The sequence below is a fragment of the Solanum tuberosum genome, unplaced genomic scaffold, assembly GCF_000226075.1.
Source record: "Solanum tuberosum cultivar DM 1-3 516 R44 unplaced genomic scaffold, SolTub_3.0 scf00144, whole genome shotgun sequence".
Classification (NCBI taxonomy): domain Eukaryota; kingdom Viridiplantae; phylum Streptophyta; class Magnoliopsida; order Solanales; family Solanaceae; genus Solanum; species Solanum tuberosum.
Window position 1 is genome coordinate 819,455 of NW_006239074.1, and position 24,854 is coordinate 844,308.

The window sequence follows — 24,854 nt, forward strand, 5'->3', positions numbered from 1 at the left end:
CCCCCCCCCCCCCCCCCCCCCAAAAAAAAAAGAAAAAAAACTGTTTTGTCAATATTTCGAAAAATCAACCTACCAGAAATGCTGTACAAAGTCTAGTTTTACATCACAGCTTTGAATTCTAGTGCACAAACATTAATACATGATTTTTTTCTCTGTCGAATTGACAACAACACATTTGAGTTCCAACTGAATCAGTACGATGCTAACCATCTCTCTTCTTGGATTGCTCTGAAAGATACCTGCATCACATCCAAATTTCAGGGGTTGAGCTACAAATCTAACTGAAACGGGAACACTCATGGAAAACTTTTTCTAGAAAATAAGTGGGCAGCATCTTACTTATTTTCTTGTGTTCGATATGTAAGCAAAAATTATTACCCTAAAAAGTAAAAACAGTTGTATATAATCTAAACAAGTACTATGAAAGGTTAGAGTGTAGGTAGGGGTGTGCGGTTGGGGTTATGGGAATAGCGGGGAAGATGAGTTGTGTTGGAGGGTGGGAAGGACACAATCGATGTGGAATACCATTTGTGAAACTTGATTACCCTACTTCCATTAGGGAAGTTGTTCCAACCGAACGAGGGAAAATTGGAAAACCTCTGTACCAAACACACCCTGAGATAGGTCATCTTCTAATGAATATTAACCCAAATCCTGCTATGAGAGCACTTCAAATACTCACAACAGAAAAGATATTAGTATTGGAAGACTTTAGAACCATACTCTTAAGTCTTAACTGTCGTCTACCTTTGACCTACAACTGGAATTCTTACACTGGTGCCTTTAAAGGTTCCATCATTGAAGACTTTATCTTTCTTTTGACAACGATGTTGTTCGGACGAGCTTGGGCGCACCTTGACTATTTCACAGGTACCTGCTACCTCCTACCAACTAAAGTAGTATCAGATAACTCTACCCACTAAATCTTAAGCAGCTGATGAGAAGATATCACCAGCCATTTTTTTCTCTACGGGACAGCAAGAGAACTTCGTGCAGCTAACCTTTATAGAGTAAAGTCACTCAACTGAAGAGGTGATATGGATCCTTTTTGAACTTCAACCAGAAAATTATGTTTACGAGCAAATATTTGCATGGTCTGATTCTGAAACAGCTTGCTTTCAATTTTTTTCAAATTTACCACATTTGCAAGAGTTTGGTGTTAAGCAACAGTTTCCACAGAAAGGTACACTGGAGAATATCAGATCATCCATTGAAGAATCGAACTTCACATAAACTTACTTTCCAGTGTAAAAACCGGCAGAGTACCATGCATTCAGCACTTCCGCTAGATCCGTCTCCAAGCCGCCAGTTTTCTCTGCAGCAACAGGGTTAATCATCTCTATTTGTTTTCCTGAAATGAGAAAGAGTTAAAACAAAGTACTTAAAAGAATATAAGGACATTTGAAAGATTAAAGTTCTTTCTCACATCATATTGGATCTTTTTGTTGTTCTCTGAATTTCTGTAGTAAATTTGAGATCCTCATTGTATTATATGATGCTAGTGCTCCTAGCAGTAAGTCATCAACATGCATTCAGTGTAGCAGGACCTAGAATCAATGGACAGAGATTGCTCAATTGCCCTGCTACCCAGAGATACTGAGATGTTGACTTCTACTAAAGGAAAATTTTTCATTGCAAATTTCCTAAAGAAAATATCTTCATTTGTAGGGTGTTTTCGGTATGAAGGAAAGTGTTTTCCATGGAAAATATTTTCTTGAAAAATGTTCCCTAGGAAAATAAGTGGGTTTCCTACTTATTTTTTCGTGTTCAGTAGGTAAGCAAATATTATCCTAAAAGCAATTGTATATAATTTAGACAAATACTATGGTAGGTGAGGGTGGGGAGGAAGGGGTGCGGGGGTAAAGATGAGATGTGTTGGAAGGTGGGAGGACACAATCAATGTGGAATGTCACTATTGAAACTTGCTTTCCCTACTTTATTAGGCAAGTCATTTTCCTGATTTTAAGGAGCTTGTTTTTCTAGAGAACGTTTTCCAAAATATTTGACCAACCAAACATGGGAAATTGGAAAATCCTTTGTACCAAACACACATGTAATCCATAATCAATCAAGTAACAACTTGCTCCCCCCTCCCACCCCCCACCCCCCTCTTCTCCACCTCTGTCTTCTTCTTGTCCGTATTCATTTCACCTCATTATGTAATAGAAAATTGAAGGATCTTCCAGTTACTACCACATCACACCCTAGACATAAAAAGAAAGCAGTCATGCACTCAAGCATCAAGAGAGCTGCTCACCTTCCTTTGCAAATGAATTCAGTGAAGCCGTGTTAGAAGCTTGCTTTAAAGAGGAGAGTGCTTTTTCTGCAGCTTTCATTGCTGTATCAACCAAATTAGGGTTTTGAGGAGATGATTTCTTTTCTTGAACACATTGTAAAGAAGCATCGCATGGTTTGTCATCCTGATTTACACACAAACAACAAGGTGATGCAGTGCATGGAGACACCCAACTTTGGCATCCATATGGGCAGTAGAAAGAAGAATCTGTTTGATTTAAATTATGTGATGCATAAGCTTGATGTTCTTGAGAAGCAGAACCAGAATTTTGATCACCCCAAATGCCAAACTGGTTAAGTTGCTGCAAAATCTTTTGCCTTTGATCCTCAAGTTCATAATATTTGTAGAGTAACTGGTTGTAATCTTCTAAACTCTGTGAACTGCTGTTCTCTATGGCCTTATCCTGGGTGTTTTGCTCATTCAGTTGACCAGTATGGTTTTCAGGAGGAATTGCCTCAAAAGAGGAATTTTCTTTTACTAGTGGAAGGCTGCTTGCATCCCCCATTTCTGTAGTGGTATCTGGTGTAACTTTGCTGTTATCATCTCTCTCTTCTTTGCTTCATCCACACAGGTGAAAACAAAACAAAGAGGATAAAGAAGAATGTCAGTCTCCAGACAGTAAATTGTTTTTTCCTGATGTAACTTGAAAAAGATTATCACGAGAAGTACTCCCTCAGTCCCATTTTATGTAAAGGTATTACGGTTTGGGGAGTAAAACAGTTTTTTCTTTGACTATTCTTAAAAATATTTTGAATCATTAGATGTTGACCATTGACCTGTAGTATGTCGCAAAGTTTTCAAATGCAACATTATACCCAGTGATATCCCACAAGTGGGGGATAGTTTTCAAATATGTATAGTTTATTCATAGTCACAATCAAGTGTTTTGACCCAAGTACTCCAAACTCCTTCACATAAATTGGGACAGAGGGAGTACCTCTGCATATTTACTACCCAGGCTGGCACATGTGAAGCAAACAAAAAGAAAACGAAGTGGATACAGGGAGATCAATAAAGCAATAAACAGGGGAAGTTGTGGCATGTAAACAGCGTATTGCAACGATAAATCATCAAAAGATGATACATGACCTATAAGTCTACCAACCGGAATATGTAATAACTTTAATCAGCCCTACTAGAAAGGCAAAGTAAAAGTACTTAACATAGCTCTAAGTTGAAATCCTAGCAGAACAAATCAACTACTAGCAGACATCTAAAGATGCATCAATTTAAGAGAATTACGTAATAAAAAGAGTTAGAAAACACCAAACTTTTCCAATTCTGTAGATATGTGCAAATCTTTTCAAGTAATTGCATTTCCTATGTATTATTTTTTTAACACTAAAAAGCTCAAAGAAGAGATAAAAAGAAATATCAGTTGATTCAAACCATGAATAGGCCTTTCAAGCTCATTTAATAGCACTCATTTGAAGTCATAAATTGAATTCATTAAGAATTAGAAAATAACAAACTTTTCCATTTAATATCACTCAGTTTGAGTCATAAATTGAATTCATTAAGAGCTAGAAATGTCCGAGTCTTCTTAGCTGATAGCATTTCCTTTATAATAATTTTTAATCATTAAAATAGTTCGAAAGAAAAAATAAAAAGAAATATCACTCTAATTGAATCACAAATGGACCTTTTAAGCACATTGCTTCCGTCGTCAGGAGCTGTCACATTCTCCTCTTTGCTGCTAACTTTAGCTCCTTTACTATGCATAATCTGGAAATTGGAAAGAACATCAAGAGAAACATATAAAGTTTTCTTAGAAAGGGAAAAGGAGTAAGAAATGATAACAATCAGTAAACAAGTATTGTGTTTGATTCTAGGCTCTGTGCAAAAGCAGCTGTGACTTAAATTTGGCTGTCTTTATGGAAGGGGTAGGGATGAAGACTGATTTGGAGGGTCTGAGAGAAAATCAGGCTGTATGGAAGCTAGGGAAGTTAGGAGGAGTCAAAAGATCATGGCCAATGCAGAGAAGTAGTGGAATCAAAATGATGTCGAGGATGATGATCGTTAAGAAGAAGGAACAGCAAAGGGGGAGAAAGGAGAGCCAAGATACTTTATTCAACTGTGGCATCCAGCATCCCAGAGATAAAAACAAACTTAAATTGAAGTTCAACAAGATTTTAAGTAAGAATGACAGAAAAGAAATTAGTAGACCCAACTTCACATACGAAAATAGCCTGCATAATGGAAGATGCACCCAGGAAAGTTCTACTTGCTCTCAGATAAAGACAAAAGCATCTCTCATAACATCCTCAAACGCAGGACATAGTAAATAAAATGAACTACATCCTTGAAAGTATACCTAAAAATTACTTTAAAAGAACTTTATCACTAAGTATTGCTCTCTGGTACATACATTGTAGGAAATGCTTTCTTCCCTCCCGTAACGGAAAACAACATTTTTTTCTCTCTTTAGCCCTCCTTTCCCTTATTCCAGCACCACACAATTCTCTAGTGCTCCTCCGACAACACAATATAACGGAATCCACATCGCTTCTGTTCTTTCTACCCTGTCATCTCAGATACATTGGCAGCAAAAAACACCATAAATCATCCCCTTGACATACTAGAACCCAAAGTCAAATAAATGAAAGGCACAATTAAAGTAGAAAAGATGGGTCCTCATGTAAATATCATTTTCTCGTTCCAACTTAATGCTTCCAATCTCTTCACAATATCCAACTCCCTAGAGCTTTACTCAAGACTAAAGGCCAATAGCAAAAGTTGTCAAGTGAAAAAAAATTCAACCTAAAAGAGATTAACTACACTGCTATTCTACCTATGCCTTGATTGGGAGTTACCCAACACCTGTGCTAGTCAGAGACTTGGAGTAATGAGGTACTTGGTTGAATAGTCGAGTGCCTACAAGATGACCTGAAAACAACTATAATCAAGACCAAATGACACCATGTTCCTTTTTGACCACATACAATGCGATCAACACTCTAGCCTAATGAATTTCGTGCTGGTAGTCCATACTAACAAGGAAAAACAAAAAATGGGGTTTCTTAATTTTCTTCCTGAATATCTTAAATTGAAGCCAGAAAGTATTACAATTGCATATGTAATATTAAAACAACAGCTACCCTCAATTACAACACTGTTCGGGTAAATGAACCCTCTATTATCCCATTCCACTCCATTTGTATTTCATTTTTTACCTAAATTATACTAATCAAGTCCAAAAATTATCGCCAACTAGAGAAGGAATATGAATGATTAGATTACTAATACATCTAGAAAGAGGAGCAATTTTGAGTTCAGAAGAACTGCGTTAAAAGCAAAAATTGAAAATACAGCTGACATAACTAGTAAGAGCGATGTAAGTGTGAGTTTTGATAGATTGTAGAGTGAAGGGAGAACCTTGTACTTGGATACGGCATCGTTGAACGCATTAACGAGGGCTGAATCGTCCCACAAATCGTTTTCCCCCATTTTCGCTTTCTACTCTGCTGAGTTGCAAGAGAATTGCAGCAGGGTTTAAGCTGCGTTTTGCAGGGTTTAACTTTGATGGTCTTTTTGGATTAGCTGCTAAAATTAATTATTTTCCCTCTTCGTCTCATATTACAATAAAACTTCACTAAATTAGTATAGTTGGGACGTGAAATATTTTTATTTTATAAAAGTATTATTTAATTGATAAATTATTAATTTATAGAGTTTTTTGAGATTCAACCTTATAATGCTCAGATAATAAAAGCTTTCTAGATGTATTATCGGAACAAGTTTTATCGTAGGATATTAGAGGCTATGAAGTGAGACATGAAACTAATCCAATAAAAAATATGTTTTGAATGTTATGAGTTTGACAATCCCGACTTGGACGACAAATTTTCAGCAAAAGACAGCAACAAATTATTTTTGACATTATAAAATATATTTGGAGGATGAAATCTCATAAAATTTGAATGGACCCACCCACATGTAAAATGTCATTTATGTACTTGAGGTCATGATTAATTATCTCGGTTAACGCAATAAAATGAACGTCAATAACCTATTTAATTATGTAGTTCAAAGTTTAGAAGAAATTGTGGATACCATAAAAAACAATGTTGACAATGAAATTGTAGATGATACAATACCTTTAGAACCAATAATGCGTAAGGAAACACTTATCGTATCTATAACTCTTCACAATATTATGGTGTAGTTCGAAAGGACAATACCAGAACTTTTGGATGCAATAAGAAAAGTTAAAGATGAACACAAATGAAATTTGGAGAGTCTATTAAATTTAATATCTTTTAAATATTTTAATTGTTAATAATTTGTATTTATGATATTTTTATGTAATTTAAAAATAATATATATTATTTTCTATGTCATAATTTATGACACTGATATAATTTTAAAAATCAACCAAATTTTTTACATGTTACTTGTGATATAACTATAAATTATTTTATAATAAAGGATTTTACGTGATGTGTTTAATGGATCTAATTATATGTAAAAAAATTCAAATTAAACTTTTAAAAATTGATTGAAATTCCGGCACGCCAAGAATAACAGAGTCCAACGTTAAAATATACATTTTTTTAATCCTAAGCACAAAAAAGAACCTTCTCTAGAAACACACATCAAAACAGACAGTTCGGTCATATATGAGCGAATAATAACTATCATCCTTTAACCCTGTTATCCTCATCAATTTCCAATTCATCCAAAATAATATTACATCAAGTAAAGGTAATATTAAGCCTGAGCTTCTATTGCTGACATAAAAATATCTCTTTTCATATCTTCGTGTACAATCCAGAAGAGTTTACCCGTTCTTTGTTCATAAACCCTTGTGAGGGTTTCACATAATTTCATCAGTTTTAATCAGGACAAATTCGCCTACTTGTGCCATATAAGAAGCACTATAAGGTTCATGTATCATTATCCTAATGATATAACAAAATAAGAGCTTCCTCTATCTCACATGATAAAGCAAAGAGAAAAGAAAGATAAATAATAGAAAAAAAATAGAATTGAACAATCGTACATGCACTTTTTGTGCATACAACTCTACAAGAAAATTGACCCCCCTCCTTTCTATTGAAGAAAGAGAAAAATAGAATCTATCAGACCCAAATGGATAAATAATTAAATTGCCATCCTTCCCTTCGGAGGAGTTCATAGTATCCGAGATAGTTCGTTTTATTTCTTCCTCACATGAATTTATATCTTTTTCTTCCTCATGTGAACTATATTTCTTTCCTCAACAATAAATATGGGTTATTTACTCCACATTTTTCATTCATCTTCTACTTTTTTATACTTTATATTTTGATTTTTAAATTTTGATAGCCATATCTCAAAAATCCATTTTTTTTTTATATTCAATTAAACCAAATATTTATAAATACAAAGAATATTGCAAAATAAAAAACACCAGAACTCCACAAAATTTTAATTATAAATTTTGAAGTTATGCGTATTTAAAATTTTTAAAAATTAAGCTATTCACTTCAATAAAATGATTAATGCGATTATTTTTTATCGACATAAAATATGCTCATAAGTGAAACTAGGGTTTTCTGCCCGACAGTGGAAATGAATAAAAGGGTATGTTTTAAGAAATGAATAGACACCATCAACAAAACATTAATAGTTCTTTTTAAAAAAAAATTATTTTTATGTAACTAATTAAATATAAAAAATATTGAAAAACCAAATACACCCTTCAATCAAAGAGGCTAAATTGAAAACAACTTTTTCAATAGTTCAACAAAAGGTCAAAAAGTATACACAACGGACAAAACAAATACAACGACGTCGTTTACGTATTTTCGAGAACTAAAACGACATCGTTTGCCTTCACACTACCCCTTTACATAGATAATACCTTCACTAATGGAAGCTACAAGGTAATGTTGCCGACCCATCTCTCTTTCCTATCTTTTTCGCTCAAAAATATAATTTATTTTCTTTCTTTTCGCCCAAGTAACTTACAATTCAAAGTGTTGAATTTTTCTCAGAAACTATAAATGTTTTCTTTATTATTAATTATAAAATAATTTAGCTGATGAGTTTCACAAGCTATTCAGTGAATTCCATCTCCGTATCAACGCCGTCGTCTCGTGATCTCCGCTGCTTTGTTTGATCGTTCGTTCCTCAGTTATCTCTCTGTATCCTTTGATTCTTTCTCCGAGACGACCACAAAGATAAAGACGACGGCGTTTGATCTATGAAAGGTATATGTTAAAGCAGGGTAAAACAAGTTTTTTTTTTTTTTGGTTCACTGCTTGGATCTGGACTGATTTGTTTCGATTTGCGTTGTTTTGGAAGTAATTTTGCTAAATCCGAAGGTTTCCAGGGTAGATCGGCTGGGAATTTATTTTTCTGGAATTAATTTGTGATAAAATATTATTTTCCGATTTGTTTCTATTTTGTGAGTATTTTTTGAAGTTTTTTCTAGTTATAAAATCATGAAAAATTGTGCTGAGAGAAAAAAAAAATCGTTTTTTAAAGTTTTTTCTTGTTACATAAATCATGAAAAATTATTTGACTTTTGCTGGTTATTTGCGGTGCGGTTTGATAAATTATTGAAGTAGCAAGTTTTTTTTTTTCATTTTCCAGGTAAGTTTATTGAGGTTTTATATATACGAAGATGAGATTAAATTAAGTGAGGGTTATATTTTTACACTAGAGCGGAATACTTAATTTGATTATCACTTCTTAATTAGACATGCGGATTGTGTGTCCCAGTTGTTGAGAAAACAAGGAGAGGCATCTGACTAATTAAAGGGGTACTTGACAATATTGTGAATTTGCGGGCATGTTTATATTGAAGAATTGAAATATGAGAACAATGCTAACTTTGTATAGCCATGAAAGCTTGTGTGTAAATTGGCGACATCGGCACCTTGACAATTCCACATGGTAATAAGTACATCCTCAGTAACTGTCCAGTCAAGGAGGCGGCATGTGACGAAATTACCTAGCCATTTGGATTAGAATCTTTGCCCCTCATAGTTCTACTCATAGTCTCCCATCGTGGTGTTACCAACAGACAGGAGACACCTATATATACACTCAGCTAACTCTGTGCCAACCGCCTCTGAAATACAGAGGATACGAGCGTTATCTTGAATGGTTGGGTGTGAGGCGCCAATAATCAAGAAGAAGTCCTTTTCTTGTACACCCAATAGAATAATAAAAAATGATATTTATCGAGAAGTGCTAAATCATAATATGTATGTATATATTTTATTGGGGTTACATGTTTGCTGAATTATAAGTTAATTCAAGAAGGTTTTGAAAACAAAAAGGTGAAAAACACAAAAAGTTCACGTGGTTGTTTCTCTGGTGTTTGTTCATGGTTGAATATTAGCTGAAGTTTTAAGTGCAAGTAAGAGATTTAAGTGTAATGCTAATCTTGATATTCTTGCTAGAAAGATAATGATAAGACCTTAATTCCTTTTTTCTTTATTTATTTCCTTTTATCTGGAAATTTAAGTTTCGGCATTTTTATGTGCATCTTTTTGTCTTTCAATGCTAACAAAAATTATGTTTTCAGAGGAGGTGAATTAAATTAGCTCGTAAGTTACCTTTGTACAAAGGGAAATTTGTTGACTTGACATCAACATTATGGAGACAACGTGCTTCTGCCGAGATGGCCACTCATTGCAGAATTTGGTAGGTTTCTCAAAGTTCCATAGGCATCGGAACAATTTACTGATTTTAGGGAGAGATGTTCACACTTGCAGGAAGTAAATAAATTTGGCACATAGTTATATATGTTTAGGCATGAAATTTACTTTTTCTTTCACAAAGAAGTGTGAAAAATATTTGCTTTTGTTTCGCACACCAAAAAACATGAAATTTACTTCTATTGCTGGACTCAGTGTTCAGTTAGTGTTAGATTACCTTAGCTATGTAATTTTTAACTATGACATGTTCTTTTATGCGAGTATCGTGCTGCTCATGTGAAGAGATCCTTATCCATTTTATTTCGAATGAACGGTTTTCTAATTGCCTTTTTTCTCCTGTCAGGTTTTGCATTTCGTTCTTCATGATGCGGCTTCTCAGAAATTCGTTATGACAGACCTGTGCTATACTAGTTTAGGATTTAGTCTTTCTGTTAGAAATTTGTAAATAGTAGTTGCCTGTAGATAAATGGAGTCAAACTGGGTTGAAGTGTTAGATAATGACCGTAGGACAGCTGACGTCGACTCAAAAAGTAAAGTAGCATCTCAGTACGTGGCACGTATAGTTGGAGCTGGCACTGAGAAGCTGGAGGAGCTATCATTTCAACCAAATTGTAGCTCATTTTATAGCAAGCTTGGTAAGAGGAAAAGGACTGTAGAAGGTGAATCTAATTGCAGATCACATCTCAGGAAATCGACACTTAAGAACTACTCAAATTTCATTAAAAGTGGATTGCCACAACGTGTTTTATATCATCAGAATGGTGAATGGAATGATTTCCCTCAAGATATTGTTCGTATAGTCAAAGAAGATTTTCGTGCAAAGAAGGCTGTGATTGAGGTGAACTTTGGTGGCTTTCATGTAATACTTGATATTCTATATATGGTTCAGGTAAATTTGGTTACTGGATTAGAGAAACCCATCGCCTGGATAGACGAAGCAGGTGGCTGTTTCTTCCCTGATTTATGTCTCCTCAGTTGTAAAATGCATGACAACTTTGAAATCCAATCGCAGAGAACTGAAGAATTCAGTGCTGCTGAGCCGGATAGGGCAACTAACATCAAGTTGCATCTTGAAATAGATTTTAATGGACCGAATAATTGCAAAGTGGATGAAGGTGTGGAAGAGTCAAATGTCCGTGTTAAAAGGATTAAAGTCGATCCTTTAAAAGATAATCAACAATTTGCTGTTGATCAAAAATCATATGTGGCAGAAAATCAACAGGATCAGGAAAGTCTGTCTCCTATATTAGAGGATACACTTAAGTTGGTGGATGCAGAATCTGTTAAAACTATGTTTGTTAAGGGAATGAATACCATCTGTATGGTGGATATAGTCAAAATTAGTCAATGCTTAAGTAAATATATGAGAAATCGCTTGGAACTGTTTGAGAAGCAGGTTGAGATAACCCAAAAGTATCGTGGGAACTCCAATGTTCGGTATGCTTGGCTTGCCGCTTCCAAAGAGGTAGTATCTACAATTATGAACTATGGCCTTATGCATGGGGCACGTGGACAGAAGACTAATCTTGGCGTCGGAGTGCACCTCATTGCCCAGGACTGTGCCTCTAAAAGGTTGGGTAATACTTTGTAATGAGAAATCATTTTTATTGATGATCTCATTATTGTTTGGAGTTCCAATATCATGATCTTAGAATGGTTTTTAAATTTATCCAGTTGCTTAATGGAGATCATTGATCATTGTGATTATGCAGTTCCAATTTTTTTTACTGCGCTCCTCCTATAACTGCAGGGGGTGTTCAGGAAATAAAAAGGGGAAATAATATCTTAAAGAACACAATGCTGTGTTCTGAACACATTTGGTTGTGATTATGATATCATCTCCTGATATTTAATGAAAACATCCCCCCCTCCCCCATAAAAAAAAAAAAAAAACAAAAGAAACAATAATTGTCAAAAAAAATAATTGTCCTCTGTATTCCACTGATCTTATCTTTCAGGAGGATCTAACTTCAGTTTCACTTTTTTTTTGTCTCTTCATCAGTGCCGCTAGCTGTGATATTGACGAAAATGGCATCCGTTACATGGTTCTTTGTCGTGTCATTTTGGGCAATGAAGAACTTTTGCATTTTGGCTCTGAGCAATCTTACCCAAGCAATGAGAAATATGATAGTGGTGTTGATGATCTGGAGAGTCCTACTTACTATACTGTTTGGAACATGAATATGAACACACACATATATCCCGAATATGTTGTGAGCTTCAGGATGTCTTCAGGAGCAGAAGGTGTCTTATTTATCTCGTTTTCCTTACATTTAAATGTCAGAATATCATGATTAGTATGAAGTTAAATAGTGTGTTGATTGTTGATTACCCTGAGTATGTCTCATCTTCCCTTAAAGAGAAACTACAGCATTTCCTCTTTGTTATTTTTAATATTGCAGTACTTCAGACTTCCAAAGTAACAGAGTTTTTTAGTTCACGTTTTATCTGTGAAATCAGTCAAACATTATCTGTTAATTCTACATCCAGGGACCTACTTCCCTTTTAAAAAAAACTTGCTTTAAAAATAAAATTACTATGCTTGATCAACTAACACAAAAGATTTGGATGTGCACCACTTTGGCGATCATGTCTTGTGTTACTACTTTTCCTACTATTTAAAGATGGGATTTTGAGATATTTGCTGCCTGAGAAAAGTTTTGAACACAGAAGTTGGCTCTTGTTTTGAATACTTGTAATGATTATTATGATGTGCAACACTATTGTTTTGTTATTTGTGAAGTAAATAACTTTGTAACTTTCTTAACAATTGTCAGGTTGTGTTGTCACTTTCCGCACATGTAATGTTGAGGATTCGGGTCACTGTGACAATGACACGTTTCTTAGCCTTGTTATGTGATTGTTCTATTTCTAGTGCCCCACATTGAAGGATCTTGATCTAAACTATTTATGATCTGATGGTCATCGTTATTATATTTTGTTTGATTTCCTTTTTTAGATTTTCAAAATGTATTCGGAACTGCTGAAGGCTGCATTTAATGGAACATTGCTTGGAAACCATAGATTAATTTGTTTGGAGTCTTTTTCAGATAATTGGGCTTGATAGTCCATTGTTAAGAAGTTTGTGGGATTTTGGCTTACATCATTGATATTTTATGGGCTTTTGGAGGACGTTAAACACGATGGCACTAGCTATTTAGTTCCACGATGCCTTATTTTAATACATAAGAACTTTTATATCATTATGGAGAAGGTTCTAGAGTAAGACTAGCTTATCAATGATTAAAAGAGAGAAACTTGCAATCATAATACACTGCTCAAAGGTATTTTTGAAGTAGAGAGATAAAGATGTTCCACCTATTTTACAGCATAACATATTGATTTATTTATCCAAGGCGTAAAAAGAACATTTATGCCGATTTAATGTGCCATTCAGTAATTATACTTTTCAAATTACTTTATTACCACTCACTGATGGTTGGCTTACTGATTGAGTAATCTTCATGTTCAAATACATTTTAATTTTGGTTGTGTTTGTTTTTACCATCTATTTTCAGAAGTGGCTCTGAGTTTGTATGTTATTTCCAGGGGCTCCAATAAAGGAAGAAAGTCGGCTTGATGTCTCCAGAGTTACTTCTCAGGGATCTGAGGAGCAGTTGGACTTGAATAAATTGCCTACAGAATTGGTAATCCTTCATTCGACTTGCCCCTCATTCCACCCGATTCCCCGCCCCAAAAAAAAGAACAGCAAGCATTAAAAATTAAGTAAATATAAATGGTCTTTGTTATTGTTTTGCTAATATGATAGAGGTTAACAAAAATTATTTTGAGGGGAAGATAACTAACGCGAGTTCTATTTTCCTTACTACATCAATATGGGGTAACATGAAGTGCTTCTCTTGGCACAAGTTGATTGCTCCAGTGGGTACCTTCTGTGCGCTCGTCTTCAGAAAACTGATCTATGACTTGAGATTGTATTTTTTGCTGCGGGTCCGCACAAGAATTTGCAATATGAGGTTTGAAGGCTTTGTATCAGCACATATTTTTGCCTATATATGAATGTTCATTCATTGACAGACCTTGGCGAACTTGTAAGAGGTGGATTAAAGTTAGCTTCTCAGAGGATGTGTGAATTCTAAAATTTTGATCATTTTGTCAGCAAAACTGTTTTGATGTTAAGCATTGTTGCACTTGATCTCCTCGCTTACGGTAATCTTACTATTGGAAGAAAGAGAATGATCTCTTCTTTTAGTTGATTCTTCCGAGTCTAAGCAAAAGGGTGTGTGTAGTTTCCAGTGAGGGACTGTTCTCAAGTTTTAGCTAAAGGAGCATTCAGTATGATGATATCTTGACACCATAGGAAGCAAACTGGGTGATAAATTTCTTTCTTTTTGGCTTGTGACTTGTGTTGCTGTTGGCACAGTAATGAGATTGTCAATGCAATTGCTTTACATAGCACATCTACATGTAGAAACTATTAGGTGGCAAGGCAGTTTTGCTTGTTTTCTAATTGGAACTGTTCTGTTAGTTAAGAAATAACCTAGTCAAAACTCAAAAGATATATTTTTATTTTTAGCCTCTGCCTTCTTCTAGTGTTTGCAATTTTGGGGGAAAAGTTATTTCATTTTGCTCGATATTTTTTTCTTTCATTTAATAATTTATCGTTCACTTGCAAAGAAGTATGGAAATTTCTTTGGATTTTTAGCCCAAGTCTTCTCAATAAGTTAATATCCTTGTTTTAACATCTCCTGTTTTATGCTATTAGGGGAATTGTCAATTTGTAAGAAACATACAGCAATCCCGTGGTGTTGGTGTGGGTACAAATAAATCCCCTAAATCCCCCTGGATGCCTTTCTCTATGTTATTCGGAGCTATTTCAGCTAAAGTGTCTCCAAAAGATTTGAAATTGGTTCATGCACATTATGACTTGTTCAGGGTATGTTGTGTTGACAGTTGTGTCTAATAATTTCCTTTTTAACTTTCTTCCTGCGCCCTGAACCTCTCTCCTTTGTTTTCTTCTTAGAGCAAGAAAATTTCCCGGAACGATTTCATTAGAAGGCTGAGGTTGATAGTGGGTGATCAGTTATTGAAGTCTACCATAACCAATCTCCAGTGTAAGGTACTGTGCTCCGATCCATGTATGATTTGGTAGTTTTGTACTTCCGATGGGGTGTTTGTTGACAACTGCACTTGTCTCGAATTGATATATTGATTTTGGTTTAAGCAAAGTAGGAAAAAAAATTGGTTTACTCTTAGTTTAGGTGGCATGTTTTTCTTAAAAAGTTTAGGTGGCATATGTATCCTTTTGTTTTGTATTTCCTTTTTGGTCCAAGAATCTATCCTCTAGTTTAAAGTGTATTGAAACCTTACTGTTGTCACTATACAGTCAATCTGGTTGTTTATGTTGGTGGTGGTTGCTAAATTTTTGAATGCCCTTGTTGTGGCGGCATTATCAGATTTTCTCCATTATCTTTTACTTTGTTTCCAAGGAGTGAATTTTATAGTGATGTACTATCATCATCATAAGAATGCTTACACAAGTAGGGGGGAGGATTACAGTATAAGGCATGATGAAATTCATTCCCTATATTAGTAAATGATCCACTAGATGTTAATGGATGAGATTATCCTAACATCAGAACAAGAATCTGGTCATTTCAAAAACCTTAAAGATAATTTAGAATCTAAATGCTAGATTACATAGATGTCTCAATGTTATTCATTTATGTAGGACATGCATGTCAACTGGTATATTTTTAGAAGCGGCTCTTGGGTTAATATCATTGATACACTCAGCTTTTACTTTATTGTACCCAAGTAACAAAAATATTTTTATAATGAAGAAGTTAGTACCTTTACCTAAATATCACAGAAATCACTAAACTATATTTTTAATAAATAAGTCTGTTACTGAGGAGAGAAGCTAAAATTTGCCTGAATATCATGGAGTCACTTAGAGGGAAACAAATAAGACATTTTCTATGATACTTTGAGTAAAGTTGAATTGAATTTTTTATTACAAAACATTGTTTAGTGACTTCTAGTGATATTTAGACAAAGTTGAGTGACTATTTCGTAACAGATAATTATGACTTGTAAAGTACAACTTTGTTCCTCTTGTATCCTGGATGTGTAGGGAATGATGGAATGGTCTCGAAGGATTGATCAAAGCTTTCGATGAATTCATTAAATCAGTGTTTTATTCAAGAATTGACTGGATTTGTTTTTATGGTATATGATGAATTTGTATTCCATTAAATCGAAAACTAGATTAGGAATTGAGGGGCAAGTGCAATTTTGGCTCTTAAGTATACCATTTATTTGACCTGAAATACGAGGTGCTGCATATTTTTGTAACTAAGAGAGTGTAAATGTGATTTACACCTGGATCTTTGAATTTCTCAGATGTACGGGTGAAATTTGTGAGGTCTCGTTCCACAACGTGACTTCTCTTGGTTTACATCTTCCTGGGTTTATTTTATTAATTTGGTTGGTATAGGTCTTTACACATCTTATTAGTACATCTTTTTGGGTCTTCCCTTTGTTGCTATGTTCTCTGTAGTCTCTTTTGCTTCTTTTATGTGGTGGGATTTATATATTCTACTCTTGGCAAGTATATGGATGTGCAGTTGGTATATGCAGGCTACTGAATGAATTGTATAGAATGGTTTTTTGAGGTTTTAATTGTTTGTCCTTTGTGTTTGCAGCCGCCTTCCGCGTCTCCATGCTTTATGAATGTGCCGAGTGGGGAGAGTAATTGTTGAGGCTGTACCAGAAAGGTGGTTTGCCTGCTTGGTGGCCAAGAGTCCACTTTTACCAATCAAGCGTCATCCTCTTCTCTCTATCTCTTTTCTTTGTTCTTGGTGTTATGTAGCTTTAGTTTCTTTGAACATTTTGTGATTAGATGCAGTTATGTCGAGACTTGCCCCTTCTTTTCTTCTATATATGCGACTTCCATTTCTCTCCTATCTGTGATGGCAATAATTGGTGCACAGCAGAAGTTACTGGAGCTTAAATTGGTTTTAGGTTGGGTGACATGCGACCAACTTCGTTCCCACCCCACCCTGGCCTTGAAGAGAATAAAACTGTAGCAAACATCGGTGTCATTGTATGTTAACTAAAGCTTATGCATTGTACTTTAATCTCTTTGAAGCTGAGGGGTGAAATTTGTCCTTTGTGAGTTTCCCTCGATGCGATTACTTTACTTGCATTATCATGTTTCTATAATTCACTTGCCTCCTAGAAACTCTTAAATCTTGAGATACATGATGTGTGTATTTTTTGGCCAAATCTCTTGAAAATTGAAAATGACAGGCAGCTTCCGGAATATATATTATACTCTTAATTGTGTTTGAAAGGATTTTTGGTTCGTTCTTCTAAATTACCGTACTCCACATTGGGAAATTTTTTATCAAGAGAACTTCTATGTAACAATCGAGTAGTGGCTCTGTTGTGTTTCAATTACATCTTTGTTCCATAATTTGTGGTGTTGACGGTTAACTTATGGGTCGTATGGGTTGTTGGTATGAACCAAGAAGATATCAGAAAGACACTACTACATACAAAGATACTTTCAAACCTCGTTATAAATTATAATAATATTTCACTATTTCAATCTAAATTTCTTTAGAATAGATTTTCGCGTTATATTTTACTTTTCTGTAAACATATTTATGATAATCAAGTTTAATCTCATCCACATGATTTTTAAGTTCAATTGTCCAAGAGGAAAATTGTATTTAAATGTGTGCTCATAATATTATACATATGTAAGAACACCTCACTATAGCAGTCATAAAATTATTAGGCAAACGATGCCAGTAGAATGAGGTGTTACTGTATTAGAATAAAGAATGAATATAAGCAACATTTGTGACAATTATTAACAGCATACAAATTCACTATTTTCCATAAAAAAATCTGACTAACCGGATGGCCTTTGGGGCTCAATGGGAAACTTTCTGGACAATCAATCAGTCTTGTCCATGCAGGCCAAGACCTTAGTCTTTGTTTCCCCTTAATATAGAAAGAGCAGGTTGAGAATATCCAACTTGATATCCTCAAGAAGAAACTTTCTAATTATGATACATTGATACAAGAGCCAAAGGGGTAGAGAAATAGTTACATTTAAATGCATAAACTGTGATTCTGCTATGACCGCGGAGAAGATGCATCAAGGCTCGTTGATGGATCCCAGCCTGGGGGTTTGATGTCTGGCCAATCACCTCGGCAGCCCAACCTTATGTATAAACTCTTTTTCCCTTCAGAACAGAAAAAAATAACAGTAAAGAACACATGACAAGCTTGTGTAGATTTCTGGTTCATGTCAAGGGAAATGAGCTCATTTTATATCCACAACAAACTCAAAGTTCATTTGTGAATAACTAAGAATAGAACAAAGCATGATCATGAGACTTAGTGTACCTGGAAGGTCTTTATCTGCCAATATCAAGCGCTTAAGGGCACTAAGCACAGCCTGAGCTACTGCTTTTGAATAGTTAGGATCCCAACCTCCGAGCTTGACTACCACTTCCGCGTTAGAGTAACCTCGACCACTATCTTGCATATTCCTTTTTGCCTCCTCTTTTGCAGATTCTTCATCTGAAATTGATATTAGCAAAGACAACGACAAGCTTAAGAAATATGACAACTTCCATTATAATTTGGCGGTGCACTTGGTAGTTGTGAACTGTTTCAGCACAACAAAGAAAAGTATTCTTAATGGGTTGTACTGTATGTATGGGGTCCTTCAAAGGATACTGTTTGCTATTCCCCCAGTCTGGTCCCCCTGTTGCAAGAGAGGTGATGTCATGTTCCTACAATTTCAACATGGACTTGAAAGTTGAAGCTCCATTATACTTTTGATGACCACCTTCTCATCCTCCTTGCTTACTCCAGTTGCTCTCAGTTTAATGATCAATTATCCGCACTTGATCGATCAGGTGTTAGCCAGTGATTCTAACTTCAAAAGTGCAAAATTCTAAGATGCCAATTTTAAGATTCTTCCAATAGTTGTCTACTAAGTTTGATTCACATAGGGGTTCACAGAAGCACTTAGAATCAGGAGAACCTTGTTTCTACCTCAGTTCCTATTTTCATGTCCATTTCTTATCTCTTTCTCTCTGTAAATTATATAGTATCAACAGTAGAGAAATGTTTCTAGCAATTGAAAGACTCAAAAAGAATCAAATAAAGAAAATATACTACTTTTTCTGCTAAAATTAATATTCCCAGAGGGTGATTAGTTTTTGTGATTTTTCTTTTTCACATTATTTATGGTCCACATGTACATACCTATAGCTATATTGGCCTGTCAACTAAGGAATTTTACCACTTCCCTGGAGTCAATTCAGAGAAGCATTCACTACAAATATCAATTTATAATGCCACATGCAAGAAGAGCAGTTTGTCAGCTGATTTATGATGTACACTTGAGTTCTCCATTCCTTGCTCAAAAAAGAAAAAAGTTGTAATAACTATGTATTCTGTAACTGCTCGACTATCTAAGGAAGGGGATTGGAAACACATGGACGGAAAAAAAAGAGCAATGTAACAATAGATAGGCTAGTAAAACATACTGTATATCCAAATGAAGGGGAGAGAGAGCTTAGTTTCCTAACCTGTGGCTTGAGAAAGGGAAAGCCAGACGGTGAATCCAGCAAAAAGATGCCTCCATTGGTTTACTCTTCCAGCAGCGCCTTTCTTCCCTCCCAAGGTTGCAATAACAGCACGGGCTTGGCTAAAACAAGAATCAAATATAAATACATTCTACTTCCAGTACCAAGTGAAATGAGTAAGATATGCAAGACAAAGTAAATACCTACTCAGACTCTCTAGTATAGCTCTTTCTGCTTCTGCTACAGCATCAGACCCCTCCTCATTAACCCCTGGAATTGGTTAGAGAACAATTGAATAAAGAAAAGAAAAAGGAAAGAAGAAATTTTTAAGTGAAGCCAAACAAAGAGCTACTATGCCTTTAGATGTGTGAGAAAGTAAATAAATTGTTCCAGTGAGCATCATTCACACAATGTTCAAAATCCAATATTTGCTTTATCTCTTGCCTTAGTTATCTCCTTTATCATTGTGCAGTTATGAAAATTCAGATCTTCCTTGTAAACACTTCTTTTTCTATTGTTCTTCCTTGTAAAACTTATTGTTTAACGATAATTATCTTCTTCTGTGAAAAGAAAAATGGATGTAACTCACACGATTCCATTGATTGCTTGGCATATGCTTCTAGCAGCTCCTTTGTACAAAGTGGAGTGTACCTAACCACCATAAGAGTTGAACAGATTTTTTAGAAGATCTTGACTAAAGGAGCAAGCAAGAATCCCGAGGGTGCAGGGGAAAGAGGAAATTGCAGTAATGTAATGTAAAAGGACGATCATGAATGTGGAAGAAGGAAAATTGTAACTAATCCATCTCTTTTGTCAAGTGAAAAAAAAATGATGTTGGAAAACCACCATTCAGGCTATTTATCATGATCCATTCATCTCTTTCCACCTAGGTTCGGTGAAAGAGGACTAATATATGGCATATAAGAATACTGTAGCTCCGTCACTGTATGCAGCATTATCATTTACTCATGAAAGTGAGGAACATACCCTAGTCCAACAGCCAGTTCTCGAGCAATCCTCTGGTTGATTTCAGTTGATTCCCCAACTAAGTATATTGATGTTCCTCTAAGGAGTTGTGTAATTCCAGCACTTAGGGACTCCCAAGACTCCACAATGTCAGGCCATTTCAACTCGGAGTTTTGCTTCTTCAAGCTAATTACTAATTGATCTTCATCTATGTACCTACATGACACGATTTATTTCAGCAAACGTTGCACAAGGATATAACAAATTCACTAAAATTGTGCTTTCATTTACCATATTGTCTCTGCAGGCTTTATTTTCTCATACAGAGTACTGGTTTCCATGAGAGTCCGAACAATTCCAGATTGCTTTACTCTAATTGCTAATGAGCTCTCATTTGCATCTACATATATATCCTTAGGAGTTACATCTCCCTGCCCAAGTTCTAATCTTAACTCCACCTCAGAGGAGCCATCTGAAAACTGCAATAAGTTTCACAATTTGGTCGGTAAAGAGAAGCAAACTCATTCTGAATAATAGCAAAGTTCACAGGTAGTTGATACTATTTTAAAAATTTACTACCAAATACAACAACAACATACATAGTAAAATCCCACAGGTGAGGTTTGGGTTAAGGCAGAGTGTACGCAGACATCACCCCTACCTCGTGAAGGTAGATTTTACTACCAAATACAAAGAACAAAATATGTTGTTGGATAAATTTCATGCTTTACAGGTTACCATGTAGACTTACACCTTGTTTGGATGGTTGTTACCCATTGTATTGTATTGTATTGTTAGTTAAGTACAATGTTTGTTTTGATTGTTACTTAAATTCTATTGTATTGTATTGTTTAAATCCATATCGTTAGGTAACACGACTAAATAACCCATTTTGTGTAATGATCGATTTGGTGTGATCGCATATCTTATTTTCTTCTCATTTTGTCTTTATTTATTATTTACTAATAATTCTATTTTATCATGTACCCTACATTTTCATTTTCATAATAGCTCTACACCGTACCCTACAACTTTTTTAGGTTTACCATTCAAATTATAAATGTGTGACATTATATAACGACGGAGAACTATACAATCAATCCAAACGTTGTATTCATTAAACAACACACTACTATACAATACAACACAAACACAAACACACATTATGAAACAATACATAATATGCATCAATGCAATTTTCACATATAAGATGCATCTTTTGGTAGCTCGAATTTGCACGTAAAAGTTAACAATAACTCCAATTAGACTTAAAGATGTGTTTGGTACTACTTAAAACATTTATCAAAATATACGAAAATTAATTACTAAATCAATCTGTTAGTTGATTGAACGTAATGATAAGTTGCATATGGCAGTGGCAAAAAAGTAAATACAGTTTTCCCCAAAAGAAGATGAATTTTGCGTAGCAGCCAAATGGGTCTATGATTAAAGTATTCATGTACTTAATGAAAAACAAAAATTACCTCATACTGAGTGTTATTTGTGGAAGCAGTAGGAAGATTGCTGCAATGAAGGCATGGATTGATTTTTTTGAAATTGCTGTAATCCAAACGGGGAATTGCAGAATAAAAGCTCGCAATAGATGGGAATGTGAGTTTTGAGTAAGGAGAAAAAGTTTTCGGAATTGAGAGTGAAGCTTTAATGGGGTTTTGGTAGAGAAAACTGAGAGCCACTGAAGAAGAAGAAGCCATGTTTGCTTCTCTGTTTCTTCTGTGAAAAATGGAGCAGATAAGAAATATAGGCTTTCTTTGAGAATTTACATATAGCTCCCCTTAGTTTGATGAAAATACATATAGCTCCCATTAATTTAAACTACTTTCGAACATTCAATCTTGCTTTATTTTTTATTTTTTTAAAATATAAATATGATTGCGATTATATGTTAGCGAGACTAGTAATTTACGAATTTAATTTGCATAATTTCAATGATATAATTTATTCACTTAAATCACTATCACCAAGTGTATTACAATATTTATTGGACGCAAGATGCACATGAAGCTCCAAAATCCTCCTTTAACGGTGTTTTTCCACACCACTTTCCGCTTTCTCAATATCGATCTTCCCTCTACTAAGATCGATCAATATAACTTAGTTATTGAAAGTTGACATGTTAACATATAAAAAGCGAAAAAAAATTGAGGGACTTGATTTTGCGAAGCTACATGAACCCAAGGGCCAAGGCCTATAAGAGACTCGACCTGAACTTGGAAACTAGAACGACTTCTACATGGATAAATGGATCATACATATTGGATTTGCATACTGAATTTTTAAATTCTTGCAAAATGTATTTTTTGGAGCTATATTTTGAACAAAAGTTATCACAATTTTCATGTACCTTACATGTATTATACTCCGTCTCTAAAAGAATGATACTATTTTTATTATTATTATTTTATTTTAAAAAAACTTGAACTACTCATTTTACGTCCAGTGACAAAATTTAGTAATTATATAAATAATATTAATAAATTTGTAAGATTCATTTTAATTAAAGTAAATTGCGTCATATAAATTAAAACGAACGGAAATAACTATTTGATTGGACTGCCATGTATTGTAGGCCCAAATATCCTAGTAGTGTCTTTTTTTCTTTTTTTTCACGAGCATGGAATTGAGAAAAAAGGGAAAATAAGAGAAAACCATGGGCGAGTAAAAAACAGAATTTTTTTGAGAGGAAAATAAAGACAAATTGTGACCAATGAGCCATAGACACCACATAGTAAAAGATTTGATTTTACCCTTCACAAAATTGAAGGGTCAATTGTATTGAGTTTGCTCATAACTAAAAGTTAATTAATGGGGTCTTATCAAAATAAAAAGGAGCATAATTCAATGAGTTTTTCTCATAAGATATATTGAGGATTTTCTATAAGGTTCACTTGCTAAAAGTCTCTAGAAAGATTCAATATGTTTCCAACTTTTTGGCTAATTTGTTTAGTCTTATAATAGGAGGATCCTACACCTATGTCAAATACATTGTTTGGATAATGAGAGTGTGACAATTACTACTTCATTAGTCATGTTTTGTGATCAGGGTTTTGGTGGAGTGACGTCTATACATTGTTTGGATAATGAGAGTGTGACAATTACTACTTCATTAGTCATGTTTTGTGACCAGGGTTGTGGTGGAGTGACGTCTGTAGTAGCTTATCAGTTCCATGAAACTTTGAATCTCAGTAACTGTAGTAGGCCTCGTCTAGCCCCTTACTGCCTCAACCTTGGACGAATTCACCCCAATATCGATCCTCCTTGGAAACCACGTATCCCAAAAATGCCTCAAAATCAAGCAAAAATTCACACTTCGAGAACTTTGCATACAACTTCTCTTCCCTCAACCTCAAAAGCACAATTCTCAAGTTATGAAATCAATTGGAAAACACATAATTGAATCAAACCATGCTCAATAGGATTGAATTTAAGTAATTGAATCATAATAAATTGAACCCATGAAGAATACATAAAAACCATAAGAGGTTTGGGTTGAAATCTTATTTGAGATTTGAGTTTCTTTTGGAATCCAATAACTCTTAACCAGAGATCTCAGCTTCAATCTCATAAAAATAATAATTTTGTGATGGTATAGAGAAAATCATACTAATATTCTTCTTTTGCCAAGCATATATGATCAATGGTCAAGTCTTGTATGAGCATGTCTTCTTCTTTTTTTCTCAATTTTTTTTTGTAGGGTCTATTTTTATATTATTATTTGTTTGGAGAATTTTCCTTTGTAGTCGAAACAAATCTTCCTATTTTGAGGCATGTGTGATGTGTGTATCGTGAAATTTTGCAACTAAATATAGAAAATCAGATAAATTAATAATTTGGATATATTCTTTTGCTTCTTAAACTTATGTATCGAGTGAAAGTAGATAACTCAGGAAAATTTACAAAGACCTATATTTTAGCCATATAATTGAAAAATCATTATTGTTTATGGTTATAAATTTATACTTAATTGTGAAAACTGAAACTCCAAGATAATGATTAGTTTTAATTATAAAAAAAAACTCAAAATAGTTCACCATTTTTTAATTTGGACTCAAAATCTTATGAAACTTCGAATCTCGGTAACTGAAGTAGGCCTCGTTCAGCCCCTAACTACCTCAACTTTGAACGAATTCACCCTAATATTCTCCTTAGACACCACGTATCTCAAAAATACCTCAAAATTAAACTCAAAAATTCACACTTCAAAAACTTTGCATACAACTTCTCAAAATAGTTCCACCATTTTAGAACTTGAACTCAAAATAGTTCATCATAATTCGGTGATTAGTAAGTTTCATTATTGGTACATGGGAATTTGTGCAAAATCATTTCATGTGAATGTATAGG

General features: G+C 34.5%; 3 protein-coding genes across 6 annotated transcripts; 1 reads left to right on the forward strand and 2 right to left on the reverse strand.

The window, feature by feature from the left end:
* Positions 1-32: 32 nt before the first annotated feature.
* LOC102584295 (uncharacterized) lies at positions 33-5,845 on the reverse strand. Of its 4 annotated transcripts, none has more exons than XM_006352842.2 (5): positions 5,672-5,845; positions 3,939-4,021; positions 2,258-2,853; positions 1,240-1,315; positions 33-239 (listed from the first exon to the last, which is right to left on the reverse strand). In XM_006352842.2, exons 1-5 carry the CDS (start codon positions 5,741-5,743, stop codon positions 203-205), a joined length of 864 nt encoding a protein of 287 aa, XP_006352904.1. In that variant the 5' UTR covers positions 5,744-5,845; the 3' UTR covers positions 33-202. The 4 variants fall into 4 exon arrangements, with proteins under 4 accessions (XP_006352904.1, XP_006352903.1, XP_015166600.1 ...); XM_006352841.2 differs by having other exon boundaries at positions 1,240-1,351; XM_015311114.1 differs by lacking the exon at positions 5,672-5,845 and adding an exon at positions 4,665-5,242 and having other exon boundaries at positions 1,240-1,351.
* A 2,321-nt stretch (positions 5,846-8,166) lies between these two features.
* Positions 8,167-17,169, forward strand: LOC102584854 (inactive poly [ADP-ribose] polymerase RCD1). The gene is made up of 8 exons (XM_006352843.2): positions 8,167-8,490; positions 9,816-9,934; positions 10,292-11,520; positions 11,951-12,192; positions 13,498-13,595; positions 14,675-14,845; positions 14,933-15,028; positions 16,617-17,169. The coding sequence occupies exons 3-8, from the start codon at positions 10,415-10,417 to the stop codon at positions 16,671-16,673; spliced, it is 1,770 nt and encodes a 589-aa protein (XP_006352905.1). The 5' UTR covers positions 8,167-8,490; positions 9,816-9,934; positions 10,292-10,414; the 3' UTR covers positions 16,674-17,169.
* A 555-nt stretch (positions 17,170-17,724) lies between these two features.
* On the reverse strand, positions 17,725-22,228 carry LOC102585169 (probable inactive shikimate kinase like 2, chloroplastic). The gene is made up of 8 exons (XM_006352844.2): positions 21,977-22,228; positions 20,784-20,971; positions 20,514-20,708; positions 20,116-20,177; positions 19,730-19,796; positions 19,530-19,648; positions 18,334-18,510; positions 17,725-18,170 (listed from the first exon to the last, which is right to left on the reverse strand). The coding sequence occupies exons 1-8, from the start codon at positions 22,202-22,204 to the stop codon at positions 18,061-18,063; spliced, it is 1,146 nt and encodes a 381-aa protein (XP_006352906.1). The 5' UTR covers positions 22,205-22,228; the 3' UTR covers positions 17,725-18,060.
* Positions 22,229-24,854: the final 2,626 nt, after the last annotated feature.